We start from the raw sequence: 17,033 nt of genomic DNA on the forward strand, positions 1-17,033 counted from the left end.
CTTTTGATGAAAAATTTTTAAATGGATATTAATGTTTTTTTTTCTATATTTTAATCTGTGAAAACGTAATGAACGAATAACGAATTGCAAACGTAACATGAAATCGTAAATTGGAACGTCACGTAAGGCCAAATGTCAAATTGTACTTGCGTGAACTGCATACTGGCAGTAGCATTTAATAAGGTGTAATTTTGAATAGTTTAAACAAGTGTTGTGTTGTGACGACCAGTGATGGCTGTGAAGCTGAATAAATTCGAAACCCCCAGTTCTGCTAGTTCGGATAGGTAAAAGTTGTGTGCTAACCTTATCAATTGTTTGTTTGGCCAGCTGGCTCGTCTCATTTAAAAGTACACTACAGAAGTTGTATTTTCATACGCTAACTTAGTCATCATTGCGTCCCTGGAGTATTTCCATGTGCGTCGCTTTAGTTTCGTATGAGTTTTATCATAGAACTATAATATAAAACGCAAGCTGCAAAATAACCTCTCATGCACGCACTGCGATTTATTTTTAGACTTTTGTAGAGTACAAGGCAAATCGCTTCACGCTGAATGTTCGCGGTGTGAACAAAACACGTGCTTGATTGAATACCCGTGTTTTTGGACACGTGATCTCATGTAATAAAGAGAAACGCGCCAGGAAATGGAGTCAGGATCTCTGGTCTTCGTAAACCCGTAAGATATAATATAATCGTCCATGTGACTAGTGTCGGCTTCTTAACAGCTTCACGTGTTTATAATTTGCATAAAATTAATGTTTATTTACCTATTAATTGTGTCAGTTTACAGCTAGTTGTTAACAATAATGTAAACAGGTGATAACAATTCTATGATATTTATTGTTTAGAATAGACACATGAATTTATCTGGACCGGTATATTTATAAACATAAACACAGTACTTCAAATATAATTAAATGGTTCATATCTTTCTAATATATATTTTTTTATCAATTAAACAATGATTATTAAAAATAATCCATTTGTAATGATAGTATTTATTGGTTATGTGATGATAAGTACAATAGAATAACAAATAAATGTGATAAAATATTATTTGTTATTGTAACATTTTACTTAAATAATCAGATGTCCTCGATGATAATAAAAAAAAAAATAATGTCATCATTTATCATCATAACAATGATGACCTAAATGATTAGACTTTATTGGCTTGAAAGTTCATATTGATTAAACCAATTATAATCTTGCAATAGCCATTTTTTACTAAAACTAACACAAAATTTACTATTTTTACTGTTCATGTAAATAGATGACCATTTCTACTTTTCATTGGACAGCCCATCAGCTTTTATGCTTTTCCAAGTTACAAAAATTATTTTAAATATTTAATGAATACAGTAATCCCCTCTATAACATGGTATTTTCTCATCCCGCATTATAAAAAAATTTGTTAGTTTAGTTTAGTAGGATTTTTTTTAAGGGGTGGAAATGAAATGGTAACTCCATCTGTGCTATTGGTATACACTGGCAGGGCACCAGTGATAGATGATAGGTGAAGACGAAGGCAGGTCAGTTGACCCATTGTGAAGAATTTCACAAGGATTAATCACGATGGTTTCCAAGGGGAACTGCGTGGAGGTTGACCTGATAGGGTATATTGCTAGCAATGGGGCTGTTATTACCCATTACTAACAATCCCTTTCCCCCCTTGTTGTAGGAGTATTCTCATATAATGTGCTTGTACAACCCCATATAATGCATATGTACAAATGATTAACATTTAACTTTAAAATGGGTTTAAATCGAATATTATATATATATATATATATATATATATATATGTATATATATGTATGTATGTATTTTATTACAATCAAACTAAGAACATTTTAAATAAGAAACTTATGCATATTTAGTTAGTTACTAAAAAAAAAAAACAGGTAATTTTAAATATTTTAACAGTTATTACATGTTTATTCTCTGTCAAAGTTATCTGAAATAATTTTCCACAGACATCTTTTTTTTTTCTAATAGAAATGTGGAAAACCAGTGTTATATGAGCGATTGAAATCCTGTACAATGAAAACACATTGTAAGAGTACCATGTTATAGGGAGATTACTGTAATTTGAGGATACCAAAGGTCTGTGTTACAATTACGTATTTATCACACCTGACAGCTATACTTTTTATAAATTCATCAAAAATCATCTGTTTTCTTAATAGCATGCTTCTATCAAAGCACAGAGGTTGTAGTTGTACACTGTAACAATTAAGTGTTGTGAGGTTAGTTTGTCTAGTGTTTAAATATATAACTGTGGTATATACAGTAAAAAATCTTGGCATCTTTTTACCAAAATAACAGTGCATAATGTTGAAGTGTCTTTGTTATTTTTAAATGTTCCATTTTTAATAAAAACATGGCAAGAATGTTTACTATATATGCCAAGTGTTAGAAATGTTCCATTGTCCACTTACATATTTGGAACTGCAATATTTTAGTGACTTTGTCAATGGAATGGTATGGTAACATCTGCCTGTGCTAACGGTATACGCTGGTGGGACACCAGTATGGAATGATAGGTGAGATGAAAGGGCAGGTTTTCTTTAATGAGTGATAGTGGAATAGTAACCCCGCCTGCGCTGTCGGGGTGCCAGTAAGGGATAATAGATGAGGGTGAAAATATATTTATATAATTCATCACAATGGTTTCCAAGGCGGACCATGTGGAGGTCCACCTGACAGAGTAGTTACTGATACTGTTAGCGCAGGCGGGGTTACTATTCCATCATCATCGTCCATTAAAAAGAGAACTAGGAAACTCTGAAATAAAAAAGAACTAAGTGTATATCTTTGCTTATTCCAAATGATTTTGATAATTCCTTTCTTAGTTGATGGAATTTAATTCCATATTAATTAATGATATAGTAATGATGTCAAGTTTGTAGTCAGTTTTTATGTAGTAAAAGATCAGTAGTAGAGAGAGAGAACTGAGTGTTAAATATGTATAGGGTTTCATACATATGTTGCTTCATTTACTTTCATAGTTTATCGCATATATACACACAGATTTCGGAGATATTAGACTCCTTTCACAGATAGTACAATACGATCTGAGTGATGAATATCTTGAATTTATCATCGTAATATATTATAGCAATAGGGACATATTGCTAGATATAGATTTTTCCATAAAAAATATATTAGTCTTCTAATACCACTACATATAACTATTATATAACTATTCACTGCTGAACATAGGCCTCGCCCTTGAGGAGTTTTGCCAGTAGTTGCCACGTTTGGCAGGCAAGAGTAACAAACACCCATATACCTTTGTTGCAAACTTTCGCTTTATTTTAATAGGATTTGTTAGCATTATCATCGCATCAGCTCTCCACTGCTGAGCATAGGTCTCTCCCTATTGCAGGGGTTTGTCAGTAGTTGCCACTTTTGGCAAGTTGGCAACCGCAGTTAGATTTTGGTGATGTTTTAAGAAGAACACTGCTTCCTTAACCATTAAGTTCCCTATATGCCTCTTACAACACCCACAGGAAAGAAAGAAATGGCCTATTCTATGCCAGAATCAGACAAATAGGTAGACTTTGTACAAAAGTCGATTGCTTGGGTACCTCTGCCCCATTCGTGTTTCAACCGTAAAGCAGCTGTGTTTGCATGGCTGTGTTTCGGTTTGAGTGGTGGGATATGGCGTGAATTTACTGGGTACGGAGGAAAACATCTGAGTCCTCAGGAATGGCAACGCATGGGGGTATCATGGGCGAAACAGTACACTCTGTTATGTCCATGGTACTTCTCATCTCTATAGGCGACGGTTACCACTTTCCATCAGGTGGTCCGTCAGCTTGTTTGCCATTCTAAGTTGTATAAAAAAATAATTATTATTATTATATTCTACTAAATAGCAGTTGTAATTTGCCTAAATATTGCGAAATTTAACAGTAACATTTTTTTATACTTTATGATATCTACTCATTTATCAATTTGGCAAAAAATATACAATTTTTACACCGTTCCAGCATCTGTAATTACATAAGTGCTAATTGACATAGCTACTGCTTGATATAAGAAACTAAGTCAGTGGTACAATTAAACGTTTGTTTTACTTCTTTTATATAACTATGTATACTTAACAAAATGAGATAAAATCAAATCAGTATGAGCTGTATATAAATAGACCTATATTATTCTACTTGCCTATTCCATAGTTACTTTAGTATTAATTCTTTTTTACTGAAAGGAGGGTCTTTTTTTATAAATCAAAGGTTTTTGTTTTTATAAAACGAGAAGCATACAGCATGTCTGATGGTAAATGGACACTATAGCCTATGGACGCCTGTAACACAAGGGTTTTTTTTTTGTTTTTGATGGGTGAAAATGGTATGGTAACCCCGCCTGCGCTAACGGGATACGCTGGCGGAGCACCAGTGAAGGGTGATAGATGAGAATGAAAACAGGCCAGTTAGCCCATCATGATGAATTCATCAGGAATTAACCATGATAGTTTCCAGGGGGAACCGCAAGGAGGTTGACCTGGTTTTGGGTATATTGCTAGCAATGGGATTCTCAGTCTCCATTACTAACAATCCCTTTCCCCCCTGTAACACTAGGGTTATCACGTGCACGTTGCCGACCCTGAAGAAACCTTAATACACCCTTTTACCTGCTAGGGGGCTACCATACCATTTTCACCCATCAAAAAAAAACCCATCTGTCCTGTCTGTATACGCTGACGGGGCACCAGTGAGGGATGATAGGTGGGAATAAAAGCCCCACTTTCATAATACAACTTATCTTTATTACAATTTAGCAAAACTCAGTTTAAAATTTGTTTACAAAAAAAATTAACACAATATATATAAATGCCTACACGCGAATTGTGTACTATCTCCATTTTGAAGTTGGTTGACAACAGAAAAAAAAATAGGAATCTTGTTTTATGTAATTTACAAAAAAAAACATACATTTTGCTTAATATCTACTTACATAATGATACTAAAAGCAAACGACCAAATTGGCCTTCAGAATCGCTTTCAGCAGTAAGGCCATCATGTTTTTGTACCTGTTACTTATTTTTTTTTAATTTATATGTTTCTCAAAGTGCGAGTCTCGGTTCTTGGGTGTTTTGGATATGTTCCGTGGGGGTCACAACTACTTTATTATTTATTGTGCATAACCAATAAACATATTTACATGTTAGATTAATTTTTTTTTATTGATGAAAATGGAATGGCAGCTCCACCTGCGCTACCGGTATACGCTGGCGGAGCACCAGTGAAGGGTGATCGATGAAAATAAAAACAGGCCAGTTAGCCCATCATGATGAATTCATCAGGAATTAACCATGAGCACATGTTAGTTACGTTTTTAGTGGCTAACATTTTAAATGGATGATAATGGAATGGTAACCACGCCTGCGCTAACGTTGGCGAGGCACCAGTAAGGGGTGGTAGGTGAGAATGAAAATGCAGGTCAGTAAACCCATCATGACGAATTCACTTGGAATTGAACACGATATTTTCCAGGGAGAACCGCGTGGAGGTCGTCCTGACCCCGCCATTATTACCAATTCTATCACCCCAAGAAAAGACTTTTTTTTATTGGATGAAAATGGAATGGTAACCCCGCCTGCGCTAACGGGATACGCTGACGGAGCACCAGTGAAGGGTGATAGATGAGAATGAAAACAGGCCAGTTAGCCCATCATGATGAATTCATCAGGAATTAACCATGATAGTTTCCACGGAGAACCGCGAGGAGGTCGACCTGGTTGGGTATATTGCTAGCAATGGAATTCTCAGTCTCCATTACTAACAATCCCTTTCCCCCCTGTAACTTCATATTAGTCCTATAGTAAATTCATCCAAATCAGTTTAATAGTTTGTTTTTTTTTTTTATCGGGCAAGATCTAGTTATTTATGCTAGTGTAGTAGGCAGATAAATAAAGGGAACATCAAACATACGTACACGAGTTCACTATCGGATAAAAACTGGGACGGTTAAAAGGTTATAAACCTTTACAGATATAAAATTTCTTATACAGATCTATTTATATCTGTAATGGGAGTACATGACGTATTTCCGATATAAATATAATATATCTTTACTTGATCGTGACTGATAGTTCTTAGTTTTTTTTTTTTTTTTATTGGGTGAAAATGGCATAGTAATCCCGCCTGCGCTATCGGTATACACTGGCAGGGTACCAATCTCACTGGTACAAATGGTATTCAAACATACTTTGTTAATATATCTTTATATAGATAGAGTGTCTCCATACAAATGCTTCGAGAAAAACGGCTCAACTTTTTCATACAATTTTTCGTAATAAATATTTATTTTGTCTTATAATTTCTGCATTTTTTTTTAATGCGAAAAAATTCATTTTATTTATTAAATAAATACGTCAAGATACATTTTATGCGTAAATATACAGAAGACTGATAAAAAAAAAACTAGTCGAGACAAAAAGTTGACCCGTTTTTGAGGATCGATGCTTTACTTATATAAGACTTGTAGGTTATTGATTTATAGTTATTAAGATTCATAGCTATTAAATAATAGACAACACCACAAAATCATTTCAAAACCACATAAAATTCAAAATTCAAAAATCATTTATTCATGTAGGACATTTTAGCCGCTTATGAACGTCAAATTTTTACATTATAATTTTATATTTTCCCTACCGTCCAGTTCGGTATATAGATCCAATTGAGAAGAACTGGCAAGAAACTCAATTGAATTACTTTTTTTTTTTTTTAAAGCCAGTTTATTTACAATGTATATTTATATAGGTGTCTATGTCTAACATTAAATGAAAATTCAGTGCATGAACAACTATTGCCATGCACACTCGTCATTCAAGTAATCGTTTAGTGAGTAATAGGCTTTGCTCAGTAAATATGATTTAACAGATGTTTTGAATTTATTTAAGGGTAATTCCAACATATCCTTTGGTATCTTATTGTAAATTTTTATACCTATTCCCATAAAAGACCTATTAACTTTTTCTAAACGATACTTGGGGACAGCAAGTTTGTCTTTAAATCTAGTATTAATATTATGAATATTGCTGTTTTTTGGAAATAGAACGACATTAATCACTAAAAGTGTCTTAGGGATGGCATCTAGGATATATAATAACTTACCTAAATCCCTCACAGACATAGATGACATAAAAAAATTTAAAACTAAACTGTATGAATATCTAGTAAACAAAACATGCTATTCAATTGACGATTTCCTTGAAGATAAATGTAATAAATTTCCATAATATTATAATTTTTTACTATAAATGTGACATTGTTGATTTTTTTTATATAATTTGTTTTTTTCTTATATCATTGCAAATTTGTATACCTCGATATATGAGGTTGATCATAGAGGACTTATCTTGTTTTTACCATCCATTGTTAACATTGTTACCTATGTGTCACAATTTAAATAAATAAAGACTAGCTGTAAGTGAAGCATCTTATGTTGCATCCAAGTGTTCATAGCGTAGAATTTCCATTTTAGATTAGCGGAATAATCAATTACTGTTTAAAAAAAAAAGGAAGGATTAATAATATATATATATATATATATATATATATATCATTGTTTCAACAGTGACACCGAACTGGCATTGGAGTTGAGTGAGCAAGTGTTCCTGGACGATGACGACTACGCGAGCCGGGCACCGGCCTCGCCCACCACCGTACCCAATGTGAGGCCGTATCGGCCACCGTCCACAGGTAAGTCCTCACCTTACCCTTCAGCCTTTTAACCTTTTAAATACGGACGAGGGAAGGAAGGAATTGTCAGCAATGAACGCTACTCCATTAATAGCAAAATGCTTTAGTAACTCGAACGCGATTCCCTCTGGGGGAAGGTATTGTTAGTCCCATTACTAGCAATATACCCTGACATGTCGACCTCCACGTGGCCCCCCCTGGAAACAATCGTGATTAATGGTCAATCATGGTCAATTCCTAATGAACTCATCGTGATGGGCTAACTGGCCTGTTTTCATTCTCATCTATCACCCTTCACTGGTGCTCCGCCAGCGTATCCCGTTAGCGCCGGCGGGGTTACCATACCATTTTCACCTATCAAAAATAAAAAATCATTGTTTGAAAATAAATATTGTGAAATTATTCTGATTTATTGTTTACTGATTAATCTATTAGAAAACTTGGTGATACTGATACTTGGCTTTACGTCGGCGCTATCGGTATACGCGGGCGATGCACCGGTGAGAGATGATTGGTGAGGATGAAAAGGCAGGCCAGTTAGCCCATTTTGACGAATTCAACAAGAATTATTCACGATGGTTTCCAGGGGGAACCACGTAGAGGTCGACCTGATAGGGTATATTGATAGCAATGGGCCTGTCAAACTCCATTGCTAAATTCAAACTCCCTTTCGCCCAGTCAGCTCAGTTGGCCCATCGCGACGAATTCGACAATAATTAAAAACACGATTGTTTCCAGGCGAAACCGCTACACAATATTGCTAGTAATGGGGATTAAAATCCCCTTTACTAACAATCCTCCCCTAATCGTTAGTATGCACGAAAGTTCCCTCGGAAGCTTTGGAATTATCTTTCACGGTAGACTAGCTAAAAATATCTATAGTAATAGAATTGCTGGAATCTTAGAAATATCTCACGGTGAATTTTTCATTAAATTCTTAGCAAGATTTATAAGACAGCCTCTGCCCAGTGAGTGCGAGAGCTTCATCACTTTGTACCAATATGGTATCCCACAGTATCCTGGTTTAGCGAGGTCATAGTGGAAGGAATTTATAGTATATGTATTAAGGTTTAAAATACACGAATTGCCAAAACTGAGTATAATAATATAATAATTTTTATTCAAGTAAACTTAATAAATAAGCATTTTTAAATAGTTACTTTTTTTATAAATATACCTGTGTTCGTAATGCAATTTCAGCTGAAAAGAACGGGCAAGGAACACAGCTGTTGATTTTTTTTATAATAAAAATTAAGCAAACTAGTATTAAACTAAATGAATGAATGAATGAATAAGTTGCACCGACAAGAGGAAAATCTTAAATGAAAAGAAGTATTAAACTGGTATAGTGCATAATTATGTTAAAATTTATATTTAGTTGTGACTTATAGTGGTTATAAAGTAAATGGGATTATCAGTTTATAAAACTTCTGACGCATTTTTAACATTAATAAAAAGTTTTCCAATATCTAAGGATTAATTCAGTGAGGTCACTGTTAGTTTGTACTGTGTAATGTTTACTCTTACACATTATCTGCAGAATATTAGTGTAAACTTTTTTTTTATGCAACTTAAAATGGCAAACAAGCTGACGGGCCACCTGATGGAAAGTGGTAACCGTCGCCTATAGACATGAGCAGTACTATGGACATAACAGAGTACTGTTTCGCCCATGTTAATCTCTATGCGTTGCCATTCCTAAGGACTCAGGTGTTATTCCTCTGTATCCTGTAAATTCACTGCCATATCACCTCACTTCCCGTGTGGTCCCGGCATAGAATAGAATAGGCGGTCCTTCCTTTCCCGTGGGTATCGTGGGTGGGCGAGAGATGGGCAGCAGCGTCCCTCTTAAAACATCTCTAAAGCTTAACTGCGGTTGCTAATCTGCCTGCCAAGCATGGCAACTACTGGCAAAACCCCCCAAGGATGTCCTTTGTTTAGCAATGGACAGTTAAAGGCTGATATTATAATAATGATTGGTTCAAACCCAATTATTTAATTGGAATCCATTTTAGTGTTGGCAATTTCTGTTATCCATTCATATTTACCAGAGGGAGACTTTGTACAAAAGTCGATTGCTTGGGTACCTCTGTCCCATTCGTGTTTCCACCGTGAAGCAGTTGTGTTTGCATAGCTGTGTTTCGGTTTGAAGGGTGGGATATGGTATGAATTTACTGGGTACAGAGGAATAACACCTGAGTCCTCAAGAATAGCAACGCATGGGGGGTATCATGGGCGAAACAGTATACTCTGTTATGTCCATGGTACTGCTCATGTCTATAGGCGACGGTTGCCACTTTCCATCAGGTGGGCCGTCAGCTTGTTTGCCATTCTAAGTTGTATAAAAAAAAATATATTAAATTTTGGAGTCATACGTATATTTTCAAGTACTTTAATATAATACCTAATAATCAACTGTGAAGCGATCGCGACAAATTTTCTCACCAATTGCTCCATATTGCAGAATAATTTATCACAATTTAGCGGACATATACACGTGTTGAGTTCAACCGTCATAATTACAATTGCGTAAAGTTTAATATCGTTTGATGATGCTTTATAATATGCGATAGGCTCATTAGGTACGGCGTAACATGACTCGATGTATCATTGTGGTATATTTAGACCACCCATGCTGGCATCAAAGGGACAGGGTTACCAATATTACAATGTTTTTGTATATAAAATTTAATTATTCTATTGTTTGAAAACAGAGGGTCGTTTTTGTTTATTTTATTTTTTTTAATGGGTAATAATGGAATGGTAACCCCGCCTGCGCTATCGGGATACGCTGGCGGAGCACCAGTGAAGAATGATAAGTGAGGATGAAGCAGGTCAGTTGGCGTCGCGCCCATCGTGGCGAATTCAATAAGAATTGTTCACGATGGTTTCCAGGGGGAACCACGTGGAGTTTTTTTATGGTTTGTGGTACAGTATTTAAGGAATCCCGTCCACGCTATTGGATACGGGTGACGGAATGCCTATACAAGAGGGTACATGGTGGGCACAGTTTAGACACAATATTTGAGGAGCATTGGAAAGGTACTACGGCCGGATACTGCAACAAAAAAAGAGTATGTGGTCAGCCCCCGAACTGGCGACCTCTGCTGTCTACCGAGACAGGTCTCCAGTTACCATGTAATATTTTTTGAAATTTCGGGGACGAACGAAACACAAGTTTTATGTTAAAATTACATAATAAACATACTGTACCAAAACAGGAAGTTGAGTTAGAAATTTCGGAAATTTATTTTATGGTATACTTATGGTATGTTGTAACGTCTTTTTTTTTTTGTTACTTTTTGTTTTTGTTAACTCCTACTCGATTCATATTTCATTTCGTACAATGTGTCCCTAGTCTTCTGTCTTCTATTCATCTTTATTAAGAATTCTCAAAAGAAATTTTATGAAAAACTCTTTCATAGCTAAATTATTTAATAATAATAATAAATTGTTTATTGCGCACAGTAAAGATGTATACCTACAAGGAGTATTTATACAGAATGTGCATATACAAAAGATGGTCTTATCGCTAAAAGCAATCTCTTACAGATTATTTATTTGTTTATTATTTCAAGAACAAGCAATAGGTAGATACTCTTTATTTTATTTTTTTCTATACCACTGAAGTGGCAAACAAGTATACGGCCCACCTAATGGTAAGTGATTACCGTACCCTATGAACACCTGCAATACCAGAGGTATTACGCGTGCGTTGCCGACCCTGAAGAAACCTCTTTACCCCCCTTTTTGAAGAACCCCATGCTGTAGTCTCTTGGGAAAACCTCGACAAAGCTCATTCTACAACCTGAGTGTTCGTGGGAGGAAACATCTCTGAAACCGCGCAGCACGCGACCATTGAGGCTGTAGGACATGAGGATGAACTCCCTGTCGATGGCGAGCCGTACGATGGTAGAAAGTGACTGTGGACATCATATTGAACAATTCCTCTGAGCACAAACCAAATTTATTGTTTATTTTTTCATTTATTGTTTCCTACAAAAGATTACAATAGTAAACTTATTGTAGATACAAACAATTACAAGCAATAATCATTGTGAGAAAACAATGGGCAACCTTATAGCTGAAACTACTAATTTCCCTTACTGATTTGTGTTTGAATAGGTTTAAAGTCATTTTATGTAAATGTTAAATTACAAAATGTTTTTATACACTGAAAGATTATTTTTCAAGTAAAATGGACGACATCATATAATTGAATTTTGAATGTAGAGTTATTGCATTACCTGTAAATGTATGACTAACGTAAATGAGTGAAAAATAATGACGTGCATGACTTTGGTAATGTAACTTGTAATTAATAGTAATCCATACTTATAATAAATCTGTAGAGAGGTCAATTCTGTACATGAAATATATTTACAAAATAACTATTAGCGGGTGATTAGTGATCGATACAGATGCCAAAAATGCAATCAGTAAAATTTTTGTCTGTCTGTCTGGTATGTTCGTTATAGAAACAAAAACTACTCGACGGATTTCAACAAAACTTGGTACAATTATTCTTCATACTCCTGGGCAGGTTATAGTATACTTTTCATCACGCTACGATCAATAGGAACAGAGCAGTGAAGGGAAATGTTGGGAAAACGGGAGAAGTTACTGCATTTTTAAGCTTTCGTCGCGTGTGCAGCCTTAATGGCCACTTTTTAAAATGTAAAAATGTCCACCCGTGCGACGCCGGGCCGCTAGTTGTTAATAATACATATAAAAATGTTGCACGCCAAGCTGGCTAAATGTTAAGGTTACACAAACTTACCACATTCATCGCGATAAATTTCATTTCATATCTAAAGCGATCTCTTCCAGGCAATATTTTGGATGGAGAGGAGTAATTATAAACAGTTTGATCGAAGGTACGATGAAAATTCTGTTTGTAAACGCATATAGATATGTAATACATAGTTACAAATCATTTCAAAATATGCTTCCAAAAATACATAAACTGAGATCAATTTCGATAGTCGTTTTAATACAAAATTTTAATGAATTAGGCATTGACACTAGTGTAAACACGGTCACACGAGAGGGGGGGGGAAAGGGATTGCTAGCAATGGAGTTTAACAGCTCCATTTCTAGGAATACACCCTATCAGGTCGACCTCCACGCGATTTCACTTGGAAACCATCGTGAATAGGTTTTGTTCAATTCGTCACGATGGGCTAACTGACCCGCTTCATCCTCACCTATCATCTCTCACTGGTGTCCCGCCAGTGTATACAGATAGCACCGTTGGGGTAACCATTATATCTGAAAATATCATTACTACCTATTCTGATGGTTCATTTCAGAATAATTTATATTTAATTGATTACAAATTACATACAAGTTTTTGTGTTCATAATTACGGCAATTAATCATTGAACTGGTATGTGACCGTGTTTTTTTATGGGTTTTTTTTATACAACTTAGAAGGAGACTTTGTACAAAAGTCGATTGCTTGGGTACCTCTGTCCCATTCGTGTTTCAACCGTGAAGTAGTTGTGTTTGCATGGCTGTGTTTCGGTTTGAAGGGTGGGATATGGCGTGAATTTACTGGGTACAAAGGAATAACATCTGAGTCCTTAGAAATGGCAACGCATGGGGAGTATCATGGGCGAAACAGTATACTCTGTTAGGACTCAGGTGTTATTCCTCTGTACCCTGTAAATTCACGCCATGATAATGGAATGATAGGCTCCAATGAGGGATGATAGGTGAGAATGAAAAGGCAGGTCAGCTAGTTCACCGTGATGAATATGCTTGGAATTCAGTCAGCACAATGATTTCTCGGGGGAACTGCGTGGAGTACAACCAGATAGGAGGAACAGTGGGGCAGTGAAGGGAAAAGCGATTGTTAGCAATGGAGTTTGACAGCCCCATTGCTAACAATATGTCCTATTAGGTCGACCTCCACATGATTCCCCCTGGAAACCATCGTGAACAATTCTTGTTGAATTCATCACGATGTGCTAACTGACCTGCTTCATCCTCACCTATCATCCTTCACTGGTGCGGGTGGGGTTACCATTCCATTATCACCCTTTAAAAAAACTGAGGCAGTTAACCCCATTACTAGCAATTCCTTTCCCCTCGATGTCGAATCTCTATAGGTTTTTTTTTTGATGGGTGAAAATGGTATGGTAACCCCGCCTGCGCTAACGGTATACGTTGACGGAGCACCAGTGAAGGGTGATAGATGAAAATGAAAATAGGCCAGATAGCCCATCATGATGAATTCATCAGGAATTAACCATGATAGTTTTCAGAGAGAACCGCGAGGAGGTCTACCTGGTTGGGTATATTGCTAGCAATGGGGTTCTCAGTCTCCATTACTAACAAGGACTTTCCCCCCAACCTCTATAGGTTACCACTATCCATCAGGTGGGCCGTCAGCTTGTTTCCCATTATAAGTGTCATAAAAAATCTTTCCGTAACAACCCAAAACGGGTCTTTTTAAAGGTCGATTCCATTAATCTTAACCCACTGAGAGTACTACCGCGCTAGTGAGACTGCTTGATGCGGGATTTTATTTCGAGTTTTGCTTATATTACACTAATGTCTTTTCTTGGGGGGAAAGGGATTGTTAGTAATGCAGGCTGAGAATTCCATTGCTAGCAATATACCCAACCAGATCGAACTCCTCGCGGTTCTCCCTGGAAACTATCATGATTAATTCCAGATGAATTCATCATGATGGGCTAACTGGCCTGTTTTCATTCTTATCGATCACCCTTCACTGGTGTCCCGCCAGCGTATCCCGTTAGCGCAGGCGCGGTTACCATTCCATTTTCATCCAATAAAAAAAAGTCTTTTCTTGGGGTGATAGAATTGGTGATAATGGCGGGGTCAGGACGACCTCCGCGCGGTTCTCCCTGGAAACTATCGTGTTCAATTCGAAGTGAATTCGTCATGATAGGCTAACTGACCTGCCTTTTCATTCTCACCTACCACCCCTTACTGGTGCCTCGCCAACGTTAGCGCAGGCGTGGTTACCATTCCATTATCATCCATTTAAAATGTTAGCCACTAAAAACTAATTAACATGTGCTAAGACAAAATTTGCATGCCTTTAGATAAGGCGAAATGTGTAGCTCAGTTACCATTTAAGACCTTTGTACCATATTTCGAGCAAATAAATTATTATTCTTATTATTATTTGAAAAAAATTATTTTCTTACAACAGCCCTTGACCACAAAAGTTATTGCCGCCGTAAAAATCTTTAGAAATTTCGTTTCTATTGACCTGGATGGGGTCTATGGTTGCATAGTACACGTCTATAGACTAAAATGAGTTAAAACTAAGCACCATGTCGTAAAACTATAAACACAATAGAGCCGACTTATTTCCAGGTAAATTTAATTTGAGTGCAGTTTTTTGTTTACTTACTACATTTTATCATAGTATGAAATTCATTAAATAATATCGAAAGGAATGCCCCGCTCGTAATGAATGTAGATACCCGACTGGTATGGGCGAGATCGCAATGGGTGGCCATCGATGTCCAAAAGTAATCAAGCAAACAAGCTGACGACGGCCCACCTGATGGAATATGATAACCGTTGCCTATACACATGAGTAGTACCATGGACATAACAGAGTATACTGTTTCGTCCATGATACCCCCCATGCGTTGCCATTCCCGAGGACTCTGGTGTTATTTCTCTATACTCTGTAAATTCACTGCCATATCCCCCACCCTTCAAACTGCAACACAACTGCTTTACGGTAGAAACACGAATGGGACAGACGTGTCCAAGCAAACGACTTTTGTACAAAATCTCTTGTCGAAGTCTGGTAAAAAAAATTAAATGAAATAGACCAAATTAAAGACAAACTAACAACAGAAAAAAATGCGCAAATCAGTATTCGACGATAACGCCAACTCTGTGGAAATTCACGAACATGACGGATGCCATTTTTTTTTTAAATATTGACGGCCCATACCATTTAAGTGACATTGGCCCCGAGCAGCCAATCTGGCCTTGCTTGTGTATTATTCAGTCGGTTAACAAACTCGACGCGATAACACTGTTTACGTTCGGTTCCTGTACTAAAACGCTATAGAGGAAACAGTTTAGTATTTATTGGGCATATCAAGACAACATACGGATATAAATACTTCCAAACAAATTGTCCAAGTCTATTTTGGTGATTTTAACGTGTATTAATAGTGTGTTTATTTTTTGTTAATTACAAGTTTTATTTTATAATTTTGAGAATCTATTTTTTTTTTAAACATTCTATTGCATTTTAAAAAGTGAATCAACTGAACTGTGGTCATTGAATAAAGTTTGGTGGTCGTAATTTGAATTATTCAGTGCCAGTTTTAATTTAAAGGTATTTGTAAAATATATTTTTATAGTATTTTTTATTTTCTTTAGTGTAACGACCTCAAATGTGTTGCTATGCTATGTACCAATGGGTTTAGGTGAGTCAGGCACGGTATTTGTTTATAGGCGAGTATTTCCAGCCATAGATAATGTATAACTAAAACTCTAATAATAATTTTCACAGCTAATTTAAAATAGATTTTTTTTTTTATTTATTTAATGTTTGATTTAATTGATTAGTTGAATCCTATTGATGATAAAAAATACCAACTATTCGCAATAATAGAGCGAAGTTCTGGGCTGTCTAAACACGTGGTTAACATATGTCTACGCTTGAGGTTTGATTTTGTAAAATGACCTTTATTTCTCACATTATAAACATACTTCGGTCTCAAACAGCTGTAATAGTGTGTTCATATAATAGAAGCTAATGGAAATGTTAATAAATGATTAATTGACTCAACCATAGGTCTGCTGATGTTCAATAGTATGGTACACGCAATCATACCATGCCATAATCATCATATTAGCTTTTAACTGTCCACTGCTGAACATAAGCCTCCCCTTGGGGGTTTTTGCTAATAGTTGCCACGCTTGGCAAGAGGATTGGCAACCGCAGTTAGGCCTTAAAAATGTTTTAAGAGGGACATTGCTGCCCGCATCTAACTCTCCCTTAATCGACTCTAACGACACCCACGGGAAAGGAAGGGGTGGCATATTCTATGCTGGGACTACACAGCCATTATATATACATATGTGTTTATATTATGTATATGTGTGTATGTATGTATTTATTGATACATATATGTATATATTTTATTGATATTTTACCAGAGAGAGACTTTGTACAAAAATCGTGTCTTTTTTATTTTTTATACAACTTAGAATGGCAAACAAGCTGACGGTCCACCTGATGGAAAGTGGTAACCGCCGCCTATAGATATCAGCAGTACCATGGACATAACAGAGTATACTGTTTCGCC

The 17,033-nt window shown here is 36.2% G+C and overlaps 2 protein-coding genes across 4 annotated transcripts in view; one reads left to right on the top strand and one right to left on the bottom strand.

Annotated features, from left to right (window-relative positions):
• Positions 1–17,033, bottom strand: part of LOC113517785 (xylose isomerase-like) — a 62,776-nt gene that overhangs the window by 14,015 nt on the left and 31,728 nt on the right. The window lies entirely within an intron of this gene.
• LOC113509222 (uridine-cytidine kinase-like 1) overlaps positions 119–17,033 on the top strand; it is a 30,226-nt gene continuing 13,311 nt past the window's right edge. Inside the window, exons 1-2 of one of the 3 annotated variants that reach the window (XM_052902950.1) lie at positions 119–284; positions 7,592–7,716. In XM_052902950.1, the coding sequence (XP_052758910.1) occupies positions 232–284; positions 7,592–7,716 (178 nt within the window). In that variant the 5' untranslated portion in view covers positions 119–231. Of the gene's footprint in view, positions 675–7,591; positions 7,717–15,704; positions 16,058–17,033 lie in introns of those variants that run through there. The other 2 variants (XM_052902951.1, XM_052902952.1) reach the window with 2 other exon arrangements.

This window comes from Galleria mellonella, unplaced genomic scaffold (genome assembly GCF_026898425.1).
Source record: "Galleria mellonella isolate WM207_F2 unplaced genomic scaffold, CSIRO_AGI_GalMel_v1 utg99, whole genome shotgun sequence".
NCBI classification, from domain to species: domain Eukaryota; kingdom Metazoa; phylum Arthropoda; class Insecta; order Lepidoptera; family Pyralidae; genus Galleria; species Galleria mellonella.